General features: G+C 50.6%; 1 protein-coding gene across 2 annotated transcripts; it reads right to left on the reverse strand.

Annotated features, from left to right (window-relative positions):
- Positions 1 to 10,198: 10,198 nt before the first annotated feature.
- Positions 10,199 to 18,791, reverse strand: LOC113252181 (cytochrome c oxidase subunit 4 isoform 1, mitochondrial). 2 transcript variants are annotated; one of them, XM_026494656.3, is made up of 5 exons: positions 18,668 to 18,791; positions 17,242 to 17,315; positions 12,268 to 12,435; positions 11,312 to 11,443; positions 10,199 to 10,455 (listed from the first exon to the last, which is right to left on the reverse strand). In XM_026494656.3, the coding sequence occupies exons 2-5, from the start codon at positions 17,312 to 17,314 to the stop codon at positions 10,319 to 10,321; spliced, it is 510 nt and encodes a 169-aa protein (XP_026350441.1). In that variant the 5' UTR covers position 17,315; positions 18,668 to 18,791; the 3' UTR covers positions 10,199 to 10,318. The 2 variants fall into 2 exon arrangements, with proteins under 2 accessions (XP_026350441.1, XP_057170247.1); XM_057314264.1 differs by having other exon boundaries at positions 10,199 to 11,443; positions 18,668 to 18,771.
- Between the last annotated feature and the right edge of the window lie 84 nt (positions 18,792 to 18,875).

Raw genomic sequence — 18,875 nt, forward strand, 5'->3', positions numbered from 1 at the left:
CTGGTGCCATCTGCAGGGAGAGCCTGCTGTGGGGTTGAATTGTGTCCCCCGGGAAGGTGTGTTGAAGCTGTTGGAGTCCTAACCCCGGCACCCGTGTGACCTCCTTTGGAAATAGGGTCCTTGCAGATGTCACACTGGACTGAGGTGGGCCATAAACCCAATGCCAGGGGTCCTTACAAGGGAAAGGAGAAGGAAATTGGACAGACACAGGTCACATGACGATGGGGTGAGAGACCGAAGCGCCACAGCCACAAACCCAAGAATGCCAGGAGCCACCAGGAGCAGCAAGAGGCAGGAAGAGTCCTCCCCTACAACCTCTGGAGGAAGCACGGCCCTGCCCACACCTTGATTCTGGACTTCTCCCCCCTGGAACAGGGAAATAGTAAATTCCTGTTGTTTTAAGCCCCCAGTCTGGACTACCTTGTTTCAATAGCCACAGGACATTCATACTCTGTCTGACCCCGACATCAGGCTATGACCCAACAGTTCATCCAGGCACCCGACACGGTCCTCAGTCCTCCCAGCCCATCTCCCTGCGGCCCCGGAACAGTGGCTCTCCCAGACACGTGAGGATCCCAACCTGGTGTTTTCCGATGGGGCCTTGGGAAGGTTTGAGGAAGTGGTGACCCTAATGGCTGGGAAAGTCCTCCAAGGCAGCCTCGTGAGTCTGCTTTACAGGTGATCCCAGCAAACTCCTGATCAAAGGGAAAACCCCACAAGACCCCCTCCAGCCCAGCACAGCTACACTGTGTGCAGAAACACCTGGGTGGCACCAGGAGCCAACATGGCTACTGGCCGAGAATCCCAGACATTTGCTGCCTAAATCCCCTGCTGTCACACCTTCTGGACACATGTGGTCTACTCCAGCTGGTGCTCTCTGGTATCTGGGCACTGGATTGTCTCAGTATCCAATGGAGAAGCTAACTCAAAACCACCCCCGACCAAGCCAGCCTCACAGGCTCATGCCCTCTCAGCTCAGGTCCAATCTGATGGCTGTGCCAGGATCTTCAGTCCACATGGTTCAAGGTGGAACACCCAAGCACTGCAGTCAGACAGACCCAGGTTTAGATCCTGACTCCACAATCTACTTGGCATACAGCCTCTGGAAGTTGTTCAACCTCTCTCAGTGTCCCCACTGGGAACCGATAAATGTACTTCCTACCTCATAGGACTGCAGTGAGCAGTAACTGAGATAATACACAACATAGAAGTCAGCTTGATGGTACCATGTCCAAGCACCCATTTAGTAAACACTTACTGAATACTTAATATGTGTCAGGTTATATCTTAGAAACTGGGGTTACAGGGGCGCCTGGGTGGCACAGTCGTTAAGCGTCTGCCTTCGGCTCAGGGCGTGATCCCGGCGTTATGGGATCGAGCCCCACATCGGGCTCCTCCGCCATGAGCCTGCTTCTTCCTCTCCCACTCCCCCTGCTTGTGTTCCCTCTCTCGCTGGCTGTCTCTATCTCTGTCAAATAAATAAATAAAATCTTTAAAAAAAAAAGAAAGAAAAGAAACTGGGGTTACAAAGCAAAACAAAACAGACAGGTTTTGGAGTTTATGAAGATTCAGAAGAAGGTGATGGTGATGAGAATGATGATGATGGTGGTAATAATGGTGGTGGTGGTGGCGATGGTGATGATGATGGCGGTGGTGATGGTGGTGATGATGGTGTGATGGTAATAGTGATGGTGGTGGTGGTGATGATGGTGATGATAATGGTGATAACTGTGATGATGATGATGGTGGTGGTGATGGTGGTAATAATGGTGGTGGTGATGATGATGGTGGTGGTGATGATGATGGTGGTGATGATGGTGGTAGTGATGGTGGTGGTGATAATGGTGGTAGTGATGACGGTGTGATGGTGACAGTGATGAAGATGGTGATGGTGGTAATGAGGATGGTGATGATGATGGTGGTGATGGTGATGATGGTGATGGTGGCGGTAATGATGGTGTGATGGTGATAGTGATAGTGATTGTGATGGTGATGGTGGTAATGATGATGGTGATGGTGATGATGATGGTGGTGATGGTGATGATGATGTGTGATGGTGGTGATGATGGTGGTGGTGATGATGGTGATGATGGTGATGGTGATGATGGTGGTGGTGATGGTGGTGGTGATAATGGTGGTAGTGATGACGGTGTGATGGTGACAGTGATGAAGATGGTGATGGTGGTAATGAGGATGGTGATGGTGGTGATGGTGATAGTGATAGTGATTGTGATGGTGATGGTGGTAATGATGATGGTGATGGTGATGATGATGGTGGTGATGGTGGTGGTGATAATGGTGGTAGTGATGACGGTGTGATGGTGACAGTGATGAAGATGGTGATGGTGGTAATGAGGATGGTGATGATGATGGTGGTGATGGTGATGATGGTGATGGTGGCGGTAATGATGGTGTGATGGTGATAGTGATAGTGATTGTGATGGTGATGGTGGTAATGATGATGGTGATGGTGATGATGATGGTGGTGATGGTGATGATGATGTGTGATGGTGGTGATGATGGTGGTGGTGATGATGGTGATGATGGTGATGGTGATGATGGTGGTGGTGATGGTGGTGATGGTGAAGGTGAAGCTAAGATCCTCTCTAGACATGAGATCTTCACAAGCAAGAGCAGTGTCTCCCATTTCCTGGCTCCCTCAGTGTCTAGCACAGTGTCTGGTATATAGTATGTACTGAAGAAATGCATGTTGTTCATGGACTTATTCTTCAAGTTGCTTTAAGCAGAGGAGAAAAACCCCTCCAAGGGCAGTTCAAACTGGCCACCATGCAAATCTCTTTGAAGTCATGTGTTTTATTTTTGAAATTGACTTAAGCTTTTCATTCCATTCTATGGTATATCCATGTTTGCTTTACTTATAAACAAGAAGAACTTATTTCCAAAACTTTGAGTGAAAATGATGCCCTAAGAAAACATACCCTGTTTATTCCTGTGGCTTTTGAGATACTAACCACACACACTCCAACCCCCTCAGGCCACCCCACATACATCCGGAGGTCCAGAGCACAGGGCAAGAAGCATGAACCCAAGCAGTTAAACACTCTGAAGAAAATGCCTCTTTCTCCTGGTGGTGCTGGGGCCGGGGGAGGGGGCGGCGGGGGAGAAGGGCAAGGCCCTGACAGCAGCTTGTGCACTGCTCTGTGCTCAGGAGGGCAAGGAGGTTGAGCCTGGACTCAGTGACTTTATGCTGAGAGCCAAAAGATGTCAAAGTGAGAAGGTCCTGAAAAGGTCTCTGGAAACTTCATTTTCCCCGTAAAACCCCGGTGTTCCCAGCACATGGGCCACATCGTCGTCCTCGACAGACACTGGGTCATGAAGCAGCACTGTCCATTCCAGGAGCCCCTGAGGATGCCGTCAGCTGGCATTTAGGGAGCTGTGATGTGTGGCCAGAGTCTGCAGATTGGCTCTGGAACCCTCCCGGCTGCCCAGGGGCCACCATCCTTCTGCTACACCCCGTTCAGAGGGTGACAACAGGCAGGAAGAGGCAGGGCACTCACGCAGGCCACTGGGCCAACCAGAACTCTACTCAGAGCCTGGCTCCCCCACTTCAAACCACCCAGCTCCCTGAGTTTCTGTTTCCCCATTTCTAAAGTGAGTTTTTTACATGATGTTTTTCAGCTCTGTTACATAACAGACACCCTCAGAGCGTGTAAATAGAAAGCGGTTCGTGGATAATTTGATAATGACACGTGTTCAGAAGTAAACTGGGATTTACTGAGCAGATGAAAATGCTTCTCACATGAGCCCCGAGAACAGGGGTCCCATCCTCCCCCTCGCAGAAGTTTGGCATTGATGAGGAAAAGAGCAAAGGGGGAGCACGTCAATCTCGTTTCCTCCCCTGCCCGGGCCGCACGTGGATCTGAGCTCCTCAAGCCACACGGGGGGGCTGCACCCCTGAGGTGGGCGGCACTGAGAAGCCTGCCAAAGCCAGTGCATTTCCCTAGGGGGTCAATTTCACTCGCAATTTGTGGAAATAATTATTTCCATTTTCAAACAAATACAGCAGGGTGGTGGAGCAAACTACAAAATACCCGCGAATGTTCACCAGACACAGGACTTTTAAAGGAACATCACGCCCAGTAGGACAGGTCAGGCCACTGTCCAATAATTCAGATTGCACAAATTCTCCTCCAACTTTTCAGGAGACAAGTTTGACAAGGGGAAAACATTTTTAAACTCAGAGCCAGCCTCCGGGGGCTCCAAGAAAAGCACGGAGCCTGGATGCCACCTGGTGTTCACACGGGGTATGACAGCCGGCTCTGAAGGCGTGCCTGCTTTTGGGGGAGACCGTGTATCAGTGTGGGGACGTTGCATTGAAGACCACCCTCCCATTTCAGCAGCTGGGCTCCCCCCTTGGTTAACAGGCTCGTTTGGGGTGAGGTGGTGCCTCAAGAGCACTTGTGGGCTTGTTTACCCCACATTGGCTCCCCTAGAGATCCTGGTTTAAGAACCCTGGGTTGGGGCTGAGTTCTGTGGATCCAACCCGTTATCCAGGCTACCTGGGAATGAATGCAGTGGTTTAAACCTGCACTTGAGTCACCTGGGGCACACAGAAACCCTGCAGAGATTCCTAGAGTGAGGTCCACGCCTCAGTGCCTTCAAATGGTTGCCAAGTGACTCTACCTTGCAGCCCAGGCTGAGGGACACCGTGAACTTCCTCATAAAGTTCAGCGTCCTTGGGAGAGACGCTTGCTCTCAACGTGGCTCTGCAGCCAGACAACCCTCCCGGTCACCCCGGGACCAAGGGGCTCCAGGATGTGTAGGTTGCCTGCAAGGACATCTCCTGTGCTTCCTGATCAGGTTTCGTCAGGACACCCCACTTGCCCTACCACATAATGCAACTGACAGCCTTAGGGACGCAGAGCCTCTGAGCTAAAACTGCAAAGGTCCAGGGCAAACCAGGACAAGCTGGTCACCCTCATCCTCACAGCTGCCTCAGACTAGCAATGACTGGGCCCGGACCTCAACGCGTGCATTTTCGAGAGTACCAGCCGGGGTGTCCATTGGATTTACAGGGGGCCTGAAATCCCCCAAGGATGATCGTGCTGCCTTCCACCCTCACCGGCGAGGACTGCCCTACCCACACACTGGATGAAAGCCAGCAGTGGCCGCCTAGATGCGTATGGAGGGAATGGGATTCCAACGGAATCCATCCCAAGACCAGGTGCTGCCTGCGGGACAGGTCAGGGAAGAGAGGCTCAGCTGCTGCGACGTAATTGGTCAGTTGGAGACCACCAAGCATGGCTGATCTCAGTGTTGACTTCTGGTTTGGTTTGGGGGCAGGGAAGTGGTGGCTGCTACAGAAACATGAGGAAATCATTTGAAAAGATCCTTAAGGTTGACTCGTCCTCGGGCTTGGACAGGTTTATTCAGTAAACATTTCCTGAGCAACTACTGTGTGCCAGGAGTTCTATAAAGCACACAAGCAAAGACAGCAGCACAGCGGGCATTGACTAGAGTCTGGCGCAAACCATCTGGGGTGTGAATCCCAGCACTGTCTTTACTGGCTGTGTGACCTTGGCCAAGTCACTGAACCCCTCTGGGCCCCCATCCCTTAGTTGGTAAAATGGAGTAAATAACTCCCAGCTGCTATGAGGAAATGATGCCAGGGCCAGGACCGGGTTGGTGGCAGCACCCTCAACCCCTCACCAGCCTCTGTGGGGTCCAGGGCTTAGGCCATCCGTGGAGTGAGTCAGCATCTGACATGTCTGAAAACTGCAGGAATAGTACTGGGAAGTCATTGCACCTAGGGGAGACCCGAAGCTCTGAAGGGAAGTCAGATACAGTAAGGTAATGTTGGCATCAACTTCTGAAGCATTTTAAAGGACCGAGAAGACTTCAGAGAAATTCAAAAGGGTTTCTAAGAGTCCCTATCAAAAAATTCAGTGCTAGGTACTTCCTCATAACCTAATAATATCTTTTTCCCTTCAAATACCAACATCAAAGATACATTAAAAGTACACATTCAACTTATTTGATTGCTCTTTTCAAAAAAATTTTTAAAAAAGACCATGCCTCCCCATGGTGACACTCCCTTTTGGAGAGCACTGTGACACCCCGTGGGACTCAGGATGCCTCAGGCTCCTCAAAGCCCTACCTGACAGCCTCTGAGCTGACAGGAGGGCACACAGAAACCCCTCGACATCCCAGGCCTTGCGGCGTGCCACTGTTCACCTGGACCAGGGCTTCTGGAAGAACTGCTGGGCTGATCCTGCGTGCATGAGAACAACTCAGAACCAGACTGAGCTGCTGTGACAAAAAGAACAACCACGGCTGGGTTTGAAGGCGCATGCTGGGTGACACACAAGAAGTACAAAGAAGCCAACCGCAAGCTGACCAGAAGCAGACAGGACACAGGAAGCAGACAGGTGACAGGAACAGATAGGAAACAGGACACAGGGAGCAGACAGGAAGCAGACAGGTAACAGGAGCAGACAGGAAGCAGATAGGACATAGGAAGCAGACAGGAAGCAGACAAGTGACAGGAGCAGATAGGAAGCAGATAGGACACAGGAAGCAGACAGGAAGCAGACAGGTAACAGGAGCAGACGGGAAGCAGATAGGACATAGGAAGCAGACAGGAAGCAGACAGGTAACAGGAACAGACGGGAAGCAGATAGGACATAGGAAGCAGACAGGAAGCAGACAGGTGACAGGAGCAGATAGGAAGCAGATAGGACACAGGAAGCAGACAGGTGACAGAAGCAGACAGGAAGCAGACAGGAAGCAGATAGGACACAGGAAGCAGACAGGCCACAGGAAGCAGACAGGACAAAGGAAACAAACAGGAAGCATACAGGAAATAGGAAACAAACAGGAAGCAGACAGGTGACAGGAGCAGACAGGAAGCTGATAGGATATAGGAAGCAGACAGGACACAGGAAGCAGACAGGAAGCAGACAGGAAGCAAAGAGGTGACAGGAACAGATAGGAAACAGGACACATGGAGCAGACAGGACACAGGAAGCAGACAGGACAAAGGAAACAAACAGGAAGCATACAGGAAATAGGAAACAAACAGGAAGCAGACAGGAAGCAAGCAAACAGGTGACAGGAACAGACAGGAAACAGATAGGACACAGGGAGAAGACAGGAAGCAGACAGGTTAACAGGAGCGGACAAGAAACAGGACACAGAAAGTAGACAGGACACAGGACCCAGGAAGCAGACAGGTGACAGGGGCAGACAGGAAGCAGACAGGTGACAGGGGCAGACAGGAAGCAGATAGGTTACAGGAAGTAGGGTACAGACAGGACACAGGAAACAGACAGGAAGCAGATAGGACACAGGAAGTAGGAAAGAGGACATAGGAAACAGGCAGTAGATAGGACACAGGAAGTAGATAGGACACAGGAGCAGACAGGAAGCAGACAGGAAGCTGACTGCTCACGGAGCCACAGTTGATATTCATAACTTCTGTCTTCCACTCACCATCATTGGGATGGAAATACCTCCTCGCCTCATTTTTTGATAGATATTGTCAGTATGGTTTTTGGCTTTGCTCTCTAGTTACTTTGTTTTGTGTGGAGATTCACAGAAATTCAAAATGTTGCCATAGGCTTCATCTTCCTAGAACCCCTTCCCCTTGCTTTCAACCACTTGTCCCCAGAATTGGTCGTCACTGTGGTCACTGTCCCATTCAGCCAGCGTTTGGGCAGACTTGCCTTCACGGTTTCCAGGTCCTTGGCCCTTCCACCGTACAGCTCACTCCTTCCTTCGGAGTTCAATTTCCTTCTTCTCAGACTATGCCCTTCAACACTTCTCTCAACAAAGGCCGGTTAGTGATAAAAGCTCATAATCTTCACCTGTAAAGACCCTTTTCCCTGCTCTTTGCAATAGTTTAGCTAATGATATCATTCTAGAGGAAACTATTGTTCCATTGCCTTCTGGCTTCCAGGGTTGTGTTTGACAAGTTTGCTATTGGTGGTCTCTTTGCAGGGAATGAGTTTTAAATTATGCAGGGTAAAAACCTGCCAGCTAGTAACAAGGTGAGCACTGAGACGTAAAAATCATAGTCAAAAGGGACAAGGCGCATTTTCAATGGCAAGGCGCTCTCCCAGCGTTAGGTGAGGAGAAGCGGAGCAGGGGCTCTGCACGTGGCCCCACATGGAGACCAAGCGCCTAGGCCTATCGGGAGCCCCACTCCTAGAGGCACAAGGACGCCTCTGGCCTCCAAGAAGCCAAGTTGTGGGCTGTTCCACTGTCCTCCCAGGTGTTTCCCAGAGACCTCTCCCAGCTTCCTTCCTCTCCACCAGGGCGCTTTGGCCCATTGATGGGCTTTCAGCTCTGTCCTCCCCTGGGCCTTCGTCCACAGACCCTCAAGTCTGGAAATGTCTCCACCCGCCACCTGCACCTTCACTCATTTTGGCCGTCTTCTAGTCTCAGCTCACACGATGTCCTCAGTGTGCTCTCCCCCAACCAACCCCAACCTGTTCCCACCCCCACCCCAATCCCCTCTCCATCAGTCCTGAGGAACATTATTAAATCTTCCCATTCTGCGCCTTGTTTTACTTGTCCTCAGTGTTTCTGCAAGCCCCATAAGGGTAAGGGCTCCGAGGGTCACATCCACTGTTAAACCCCACAACATGCAGATGATCAAGCCATGGTCAAGAAGACCTCTGGCAGAAGGATCATGGACTGAATCTAGCATGAACCCAGCTCCCTCCTAAATTCCCACTATAGTACAAAGAAGGAACAAGGACACAGAGAACAGAACTCCATAGTCACATTTTGGGACCTGACACTGATGTACAAGTGGTAATTCCCTTAGCAAGCTGAAGAGAGCAGGTTCCTACATGGTAAGGGAAGGCCAGAGAAAGCTTGGTTACCCCATGGAAAGTCCCCGAGTTCAGGAGACTGTTTGGAGCTATTCCAGGGTAGGAGAGTTTGGGGGTCAATGGGACCTTCGAACAGTCTGCAACATTCTTGTGTTCCCTCAGGCAAAACCCCCCACCTCTGGACCCATTCAGCTCCATCATCTAAACCAGGATAAGGGGCCCTTCCTCTCAGGGTTGTTCTGAAGAGGGACAATGGCCTTGACGTGAATGGCCTAGGTACGTGCTCCATCAGTGGTCATTTAAGGGTCAGAAGAGCCAAGTGGTGGCCAGTTGTGATCTTGGGCCAGGTGAGACACCTCAGCCGCATACAAGCCCACCCTGGAAAGGAAATGAAAATGATACCACCTCGCAGGAGGCCTGAGTTTTGTAGGGGAGGCCATCCAGAGGCCACACCGGCCCCACATACTGGCCCTCACAGCCAGACTCCCATGCCCTGCAGATCCCAGCATCCCCCTTCCCCAAGGTGGGGAGGGCCTCCCAGGAAGTCGGAAGGGCCCTTGAGGAGGAGGGAGCCAGGACACTTCAAAAGCAGCAGGAAGACACTACCATCAAGGGCTTTATTTAACCTGCTCTGAATTTTAAGTTGGTCAGTTTCAGCCTTCTTACTACCAAAGGCCTACTTCCTGTGACAGCCTCTGGTCAAGCTCTAGAGGCCAACTTCCCCTCCTAGTTACCGCTGGACTGCTCAAAGGCCACCTCCCACTGTCGGCACACCCCTACATGAAGGCTGCTGGGAGACCCCTCTGCCTGCCCTCTGTGCAGCCCATCACACAGGCTGTTTGAGGATTCTTTTGCTGCTCCAGACAGGGTCTCCAGAGATCAGTGAGGGGACCGAACGTGCAGAGCAGGTGGGAGAGCAGCAGGCACTGGGATGCGAGCCCACAGGGAGCCTGCTGGGGCCAGCATGACGCTCCTTCCCTGGCACTGGCCCCACTGTTCCTTCTAGATTAAAAGGCTGAGAGTGGCCAGGGAACCAAGTCCATCAGTCAGACCTCAGTCCAGGAGCTCAGAACTCAGCCTGCCCTTCCCAGGCTTGCAGCCACCCACTCTAAACAACACTGACCCGTTCAAAAGGGGGGGGGTCCCCAGAAGAAAACTAGCCATGGGGACATTTGTTGTTCCAGCTTCCGTAATGGATTTTACATTCCTAAAAATCTCATCAAAAACCAAACATCTCACATCACAGGACCCTACATTTTTAGCTTTTATATGCTATCCCCTTAAACAATTTATTCTTGCCATTTCATTTATACCCAAAATATATTCACGTCCGACACTTGGGAGCTGTTTCAAACAACAGGTACTTTCATTTAGTTGTCAAAGAACCGACCACAAAGGAGTTCACGTAGACTGCTCGTTTATTAGCACTGGTGTTGCCGCAGAACGGTTTCCAGCGAGGATGCTGAGCTGCATGGAGGCGGCTGAACAAGGTGGGGCTCAGGTGGGAGAGCGGTGGCCCTCTACTTCTTCCACTCGTTCTTGTCGTAGTCCCACTTGGCCGAGAAGCCCTGGATCGGGCTGACCTTCATGTCGAGCATCCTCTTGGTCTGCTTGGCCACCCACTCCTCTTCCAAGGTGTGCGGGACGGGGCCGTACACTAAAGCCCAAAACAATCTCATGAGACAACCGTCCTGACGGGTCCTTTCTAAGCCCACGGGCCATTCAGGTCAGGTCTTCCCCAACACCATACACCGGCCGCCAGGCTAGTGAAGCCATCTGCCACTCAGCACCAATACCCGAACACACATACAGGCTTTGAATTCTGGGCACCGACAACTCTCCATACTATTCCTATGTTGATAAGAGTTAGCAATAAAATACAAGCTGAGAGCAGAAAGCATTCTCCGTAGGATGCAGACAACGGGGCCTACAGGCTAGCGCAGGGCACCAACAGCCAAAAGCGACTAGACGAGTGAGATCAAATACATAAGCATGAATGAGCCACGTCCACGCAGACCACAAGTACAGGATTATCACTGGAACGGGAAAAACCCATTCTGTCTGCACACAAAGAACCGAGAGAGGCAGCAAAGAATGTGCGACCCGACACTGTCTAAGCAGAAACTGTGAGGTCTGAAGACCCAGGATTCTGCTTCTTGAGATGCAGCCCCCAGACAACTGAAATAGCCCATCGATGAGAATCCGTGCCCTTCTCCTTGCTCAAACCTTCACTACGCCACCTTTTGATAACTGTCTGGTGAGTCAATAGAGAGCCATACAAAGCGGGGAGGCCGTTCACTACCGAGCACAACCTGCCGTAAGTCAGGGTCACTCACGCTTCCGTTACTATGAGCTGGTTTCCCAAACCTAGTGAACAATCTTGGGATAGATCCCAGGACGGAAGTGCCTGCCTTGTGCGCAGGCACCCACAATCCACTCATGGGCGCTAGACCCAATCCAGGTCTTAGTGGTTGCGACCCAAGACACCAGGCCTACATCCCCTCCTGACTCACCATAGTGCTTCTCCCAAATCAGAATGAGAGCAGTGAAGCCGATGAAGAACATGGCGGTGCCCACAACTGTCTTCCACTCATTCGTGCTCCTGTTCATTTCAGCAAAGCTCTCGTTGAACTTCATGCGGTACACTGGGGAGAGAGCACAGGCATTTGTCGGAGTGAGGGCGGCTGCGCCCCTCCTCTGCAGGGCTCTGCTATTTCTCCAACAACATAGCCAAGGGACAAAGCACGCATGCACGTGCTCACACATGCGTACAAGGCATGATGAAGGGAAGAAAACGCAATGAGTCTGCTTTGGGCAAAAAAACCCACAGTGAATTCTTTCTTCTTTAGATTACAGCATAGTATCCGCACAATCCCATAACTTTCACTCCCCTTTCCCAAGGGACAGCATCTTGCTGTGCTGTGTTCCATCAAGAAGTTACAGCAAATCCAGTCCTACTCGGCAAAGGTGCCAAGAAGCTGCACCCACACGCTCCACACCCTACTGACCCCTGCCTGGCCACTCTGCATCCATGTCTATGCTCCCCCTGGGGACCAGAGCCCCCTGAGCACAGACAGAGGGGCCAGGGCAGAGGTGCAGCCAGCCCACAGAGCCAGGGCCCTGGAACAACCCCGCAGGACACAGCACACCGGGCTTCCCGAGCACGCTGGTCTCCGGGCAGCACCCTCCAGCTCACAGCCCAGAAATTGGTCAAAATTCTCTCTCCACGGGGGCGCCTGGGTGGCACAGCGGTTAAGCGTCTGCCTTTGGCTCAGGGCGTGATCCCGGCATTCTGGGATCGAGCCCCACATCAGGCTCCTCCGCTAGGAGCCTGCTTCTTCCTCTCCCACTCCCCTTGCTGTGTTCCCTCTCTCGCTGGCTATCTCTCTCTCTCAAATAAATAAAATCTTAAAAAAAAAAAAAAAATTATCTCTCCACGGTTTGCCCACACTCCTGCTTCAATACCCACATTCAACTTTTTCATCAATGGAGAGGCTGCTCCAGGGAGCCTTCTCCTTCTCCTTCAAGGCCTTCTGGCTGGCAGAGAGGTCCCTGACGTGGGCCACGTCGGGCAGGGGATAGTCGCGCCGGTCGACGTAACTCGGGAGAGCGTAGTCTTCGCTCTTCACAACGCTTCCTACAAAACACGGTGGACAAATATGTGAATATTCACATAGGGTCAGAGTTACAAAGCAAAACGAGTACAGGCAAGTACACCCTGAAGACCTCAGTTATCCCGGCGAGCTGCAGCCACGTTTCAAGCAGCTCAGGGACTGTCGGAAGGATGAGCGAGCAGGCTGTCCTGCGTGGCCAGACGGCAGAACGAGGGGCAGCAGCAGCACTTCATCACGGCCAACACGCACGTGCCGGGGCGGCTGCCCGGAGGCGGCACTGCCCGCGGCTAGCGGTGCCACTCGGAGGGCACACAAGGCCTCCCAGGACGCCCTACTAGACTCGATGAAGGCTCTTCTGCAAGAGACTCACACTAAGGAGGAAAAGCAAAAACAACAGAAAACTCATAAAAGAAACAAGTGTTCAAAGGTCAGAAACAGACATACGGCACTGTTCATTACAACAAAAACACATGACCTGTGTCCACTAGAGGCTGAAAGCAACGGCCTCCACGGCCGTATCATGGAGCCACTCATTCACACGTCCACGTTTACTGAGCGCCTACTACATGCTGACCGCGGCTGCAGACAGCTGAGATCAGTGAACAAAGATCACTGGTGCTCACACGATAGAAGCGGGACACGATGCAGACAGACATGTGAAGCAGAAATTATGGAGCAAGGGCTCGGGGGAAAAAGGCGCAGCAGAGGAAGGGAAACGGAGGTGGGCGCATATGCAGCAGGAAACAAGACCCAACGGGCAGGGGAGTAAAGCAGATTCCTGTGCTCAACATGGAAAGTCGTGTACCCGGCGATCACAGAACACAGGGCTTGCTCTTTTCCTAAGACTGTAAACCGTGTGTGTCCTCACACATACATGCAACTGAACACAAACTCCTGGCAGAGTAAACCCCAGTTGTTGTCAGTGGAGAGAGGACAAAAATGGGGATTTCTGATCACAGAGATAGAAATTTCAGTGCCTTACACTGGAGGAGATAATGCTAAGTGAAATAAGTCAAGCAGAGAAAGACAACTATCGTATGATTTCTCTCATCTATGGAACATAAGAACTAGGATGATCGGTAGGGGAAGAAAGGGATAAAGAAAGGGGGGGTAATCAGAAGGGGGAATGAAACATGAGAGACTATGGACTATGAGAAACAAACTGAGGGCCTCAGAGGGGAGGGGGGTGGGGGAATGGGATAGACCGGTGATGGGTAGTAAGGAGGGCACGTATTGCATGGTGCACTGGGTGTTATACACAACTAATGAATCATCGAGCCTTACATCGGAAACCGGGGATGTACTGTATGGTGACTAACATAATATAATAAAAAAAATCATTATTAAAAAAAAAAAAAAGAAATTTCAGTGCCTTAAAACAAGCATGTATTTGGGGATTAGTCAAGGAAAGAGGAAAATGGTTCAGAGAGCAGAAAAGAAAGGAATAGCTTTACTTTTATTTAGGGGTTTTCCTAAATAAAGCTGCTGAAAGCTGCTTTTTCAATTCTATCCTATACCTGCAAGAAAATTTTAACATTTGCAAGAAATGCTTTTTCAATTCTATTCTACATCTGCAAGAAAATTTTGTGATCCAAACTGGTCTGGAAATACAAAGTCCTACAAAAACACTTCACTTTCACTAGCTTAGCACCAATGATTAAATTCTCCCAAGTCATGTTAACAGTAGTGAAATATATCATTTCACGTCAAGCAAAGTAGAATTTCTCTAGATGCTTATCTTTGCCAGGCAAATGACTATCATACCTAAAATACTCGAGCTTATCCCCAAACAATTTAAGGTGGAAATGACTAGAATTATTTTCCCATTTTAAAATTCTGAAGTTCTATTAACACGAGTGGACTAAAAAGAGTAGCTGTACACTAGCACTCAACTCACATGTTACTAAAAACAGAGATAAAAGGGTAATGAGAACATTCTAAACCTGACTCTAGTGGTTAGGACACAACCTGGGGACTTGGGGACTAAACAGAAAACCACTGACGTGCACACTTTCAATGGGCTGAGTGAATTATCTCAATAAAACAAGTAATAAAAATGCAAATGCTCATAACCTTGGAGCACCGTCAGCATAAAATTTCATTTTCTAGAACGAGAATGGCCGAGCTGGGGTCCCAGGGCTGCCAGGGGTTCTTCAGCACTTCGGACCTGGTCCTCTATACCCCACAAGGCTAGCATACCAAGCATTGCTTTTAGAGAGAGAGACAGAGAAGAGACTTTTGCATCCCTGTGAGCACCCTGTCATCTCTGTCCTCCGCTGGGTTTCTCAGAGCCTCTGCTGAGGCAGTCCAGGGAACGGGAGCTGCCCCCTCAATCCAACACCGTGGTGGCCGCCAGCAATGCTCCGGCGTCACTACTTTATGTGGAACCAGTTTGTGTATTCAGGTACGACCTGCCTGCATGACTAAAAGTTAAAAACGAAAGAGTAAGACTTGCTCAAGAGACTGCAGTGCTCGCCATCTGCCCACTGCGTGAAGACATGGCAACGAAGGAGAGGCAGGTGGTCAGCCTCACAGAGCTTGCACTCTAGAAGCAAAGGCAGACGATACGGACAAACCGTAGTACGTCACTGCTCGAAGCCAAGACAAAGCAGGGTGATGTAGGACAAGCAGCATCTTCGCAACGGGTGGCGAGGAAAGGATATTCTAAAATAACGTTTGCACTGAAGCTGACGAGGAGAAAAAAGCTCCCACCCACAGCTCTGGAGCTGAGGCAGAAGCAGCAGCCTGCTGCCTGAGAGGAACCATAACACTGGGGGCTGGGACGCTGAGCAACCCGGGAGGGCTGGTTTGGGTATGCTGTTTGCTTAGGTACGGTGTGATGACATCCGGAAGGCTAGTTCCAGATCTTACTAGGCTCGAGAAGCCACCGAAGAATACCAGAAAGGAACTATTTCATTTCCTCTGCCCAACCAGACCTAAGAATAAGCTACAGCCAATGCCGCCATAAGGAGAAAGAAGCTGGCTTCTTATAAAAAACCAGAATGACCAAAGGGACACGAAGGAACTTTGGGGGGGCGGGGGGAGATGTTGTAGCTCCTGACTGGAGCCACTGTTTCACAACCGGGTGAGCTTATCAAAATACACAGAACATTACACCTAGAAAGAATACATTTTACTTTCCATAAATTGCACCTCAAACTAAATTAAACAAAGAAAAAAGCTAAGAAAACATGTAAGCGAAGCCAAAATAGAAACAAAATATAATCTGTCATAAATGACTTCCTAGGCTTTTAATGAAGAAGTATTTCTTTCCATATGTAATAGTTACACAACAAACTTTTATTACTTACTCATTTAAATGACAAATATTTCAACGATACTCTTACTAAAATGATCTGTGTCAGGCACCTGGATGGCTCAGCCAGTTAAGCGTCTGCCTTCGGCTCAGGTCATGATCCCAGGGTCCTGGGACTGAGCCCTGTGTTGGGCTCTCTGATCAGCAGGGAGCCTGCTTCTCGCTCTCTCTCTTGCTAACTCACTCTCAAAATAAAATAAAATCTTAAGAAATAAAATAAATAAAATTATGTGTGTCCACAGTGTTATCCTGGGCAATTTAAGGAATAGAGCAAAATGTAGCACAACAGTATTAGCAATTCAAGGACACAATTTCAAGGAAAAATTCACACATAAAGCAGTTACTGATTATTGAGCCCCAAGATACATAAACCTTGCTCTCCAAGTTCATTATCACTGCTCAAGCCTTGCACTTGACCCCTCACTAACACAACCTGCCATTCAAATTTGCATTTTGTCCTTTTGCTTGCTTTCCCTCTGTATGGAATGCCACAGCCGTCTGAATATGAAGTTAAACCTATGAGGTCTGGGGCGCTGGGTGGCTCAGTCAGTTAAGCATCTGCTTTTGGCTCAGGTCATGATCCTGGTGTCCTGGGATCAAGACCCACATCAGGCTCCTTGCTCGGTGGGAAGTCTGCTTCTCCCTCTGCCTCTGCCCCTTCCCCACTTGTGCACATGCTCTCTCTTAGATAGATAGATAGATAGATAGATAGATAGATAGATAAAATCTTTAAAAAGTAAAAAAAACCTGATAAGGTTAAACCTACTAATCCTTTGGCACAGTGAAGTCTCTCCTCCAGAAACCATTCCTAAACCCCGGTCCAGGCTAAATGTTTCTCCTCAGGGGCTGTCACTCACTCAAACACTGCTTTCATGTATCTGTCCCTCTCCCGATAGCAAACGTCCTGTGGAAAGATTCCATTTCATACTCTTTTTATTCTCAGTGCCTACCAATGTCTGGTACAAAGATGCTCGATGAATGCAAAACCAGACACTGAACTAAGCTCTTTACAAATATTTCAGGTGAGAAAACAGATTCCTGCACGTAAGTAGCTCGTCCAAGACAAAAATGAGACTGAATTCTGGTCAGGCTAGGAAGTCCAACTCCTTCCCTTCCATTGCCCCAATAATGTAAACAGTACTGAAGAAAACTGGTTAGGTGTTTTTTTTTGGGGTGGGGGGAGAAGAGATTATTAAAGTCAAGTATGGTGGAGATCTCTTGAAAGGGGTGGAACTTGAACCTGAAAAAAAGGGGAAGGGAAGGTAAAGGGGGGAAAGAATAGCAACATAAACAAAGATCCAGACTAGTATTCAATACAATTCATAAACATTCTGTAATCCAGAAGTATACCCTATTAAAATATTTTTACCTCCCCCTGAAGTCCCACAACGGCGGAATCAGGATCTCAGCCCACCTTAGGCTGTCTGTGTTTGAAACCCCAGCACAAGGGCTTACACGCAGTGGGAGCAAAATGAAATTAGCTCAGCCCATTTAAAAGAAAAGTTACACTTACCATGTGCTCGTAGACACACTGAGGTGGAAACTGCTCGCTTGCCAATTAGGCTAAACACTCTGGTAGCCAACATTCTGAAAGATAAAAACGTACACCTTCTCCATGAATGAGGGCAGACACCTATCAGGAATTCCAGTGCATGTTCCTTTTTTATGCCCCCCCCCCCCGGGGAGAAATGATCCATTTTTCCTTACTGACTCTGAATCCACAAAATAATCTAAAATGAGGCTTTTCTTAGCAGTCGACATGTTTTTGCAGACCTTCATTATAAACTAAATACCATAACATATACACACTACAGGAAATTAGTAGAAAACTGGTTTTCTTAAAAAAACAAGAAGTACTTCTAATAAGACTGAAAAAGCTAGAAACCCTACAGTGCTGGGCTGCCATGATGGGCTCTACTGTTTGGAGAAAAAGAATAAACAGCTCAAAGCGACCGGCATGCACCCCACGCAATTGAGTATTTGATTAAAAACCTAGTATGCAGGGGCGCCTGAGTGGCACAGCGGTTAAGCGTCTGCCTTCGGCTCAGGGCGTGATCCCGGTGTTGTGGGATAGAGCCCCACATCAGGCTCCTCTGCTGTGAGCCTGCTTATTCTTCTCCCACTCCCCCTGCTTGTGTTCCCTCTCTCGCTGGCTGTCTCTATCTCTGTCAAATAAATAAAATCTTTAAAAAAAAAAAAAACCTAGTATGCGCGTAGGATAGGAAGGGACAGCAGCCAGAAAGGCTGCAAATACGGCCTGGTCCACTTCCAGTCCCTGCGGACAACGCATGACCTGGATGACCCACCTCTCACCTGGGTCGTTCCAGCTTCGGGCCCTTTTCCCGTAGCTCCCCTTTACTTTAAAACTGACCCTTTCAGGGGACTGTTGACGACGAAAGGGACTCCGAACGCATTCGGAAAATACCCCCTTTGAGGCAGAACAAAATAGAAGCATAACGTCAGGGCTGAACTCGCTCGAACCCCGCGTCTTCTCTCCCTGGGCCTGGCCCGCGCGTGGGCGGACGCTGGGCGGCTTCGGGGCCGGGAGGCGGAGCGCCTCTCCCGCAGCCCCGTTAAGCCCGGGCCGGTCACGCAAGCCGTCGCTGGAGGGCTGCGGGCCTAGGCTGCGGCGCGGACCCCGGGCCCCGCCCTCGGCCAGCGGGCGCTCCAAGGTCAGAGCCCGAACCCAGCCCGCGGCCGGGGTGGCGCAGATGCAGCCGGGCTGTATGCTACGTGGCGACACATAGGCCGCGACCCGGCGGCCCCCGAGCCCCGAGCCCCCGCCAGCCGGCCTCAATGTCACCGGACTTCGAGGCGCAACCACCGCTCCCTCCTGGCGCCAGGGCGCCGAGCCGCGCGCACACTCGCCCGCTGGCTCCGGGCCCCTGGCCCTACGCAACCCCGCAACTGGGGCCACCTGCAGCCCGCCGCCCGCTCACCTGCCGCTGCCACCCGCCGCTGCCTGCCGCGACCGCCGCGACCGCCCTCTATGCCCCGGCTGCCGGCGACCGGAAGAGAGCGAGACCGCGCGCGGAGCACCACGGGATCGAGGAGGACCCGGCCGCGCCGGAGGTCACCCGAGCGGATGCAGGGAAGGGCCGCGAGCGTCGTAAAAAGCCGGGCCGGAGCGCTTTACGGCGGCGCCGA

The sequence above is a fragment of the Ursus arctos genome, unplaced genomic scaffold, assembly GCF_023065955.2.
Source record: "Ursus arctos isolate Adak ecotype North America unplaced genomic scaffold, UrsArc2.0 scaffold_19, whole genome shotgun sequence".
Lineage (NCBI taxonomy): Eukaryota > Metazoa > Chordata > Mammalia > Carnivora > Ursidae > Ursus > Ursus arctos.

Coding starts and splice junctions, on each gene's coding strand:
- LOC113252181 (XM_057314264.1), bottom strand. CDS start 17,314: ATGTTGGCTACCAGAGTGTTTAGCCTAATTGGCAAGCGAGCAGTTTCC. Junction 12,436..17,241: donor AGTGTGTCTACGAGCACATG/GTAAGTGTAACT, acceptor CGTGTTTTGTAG/GAAGCGTTGTGAAGAGCGAA. Junction 11,444..12,267: donor CATTGATGAAAAAGTTGAAT/GTGGGTATTGAA, acceptor CTCTCTCCCCAG/TGTACCGCATGAAGTTCAAC.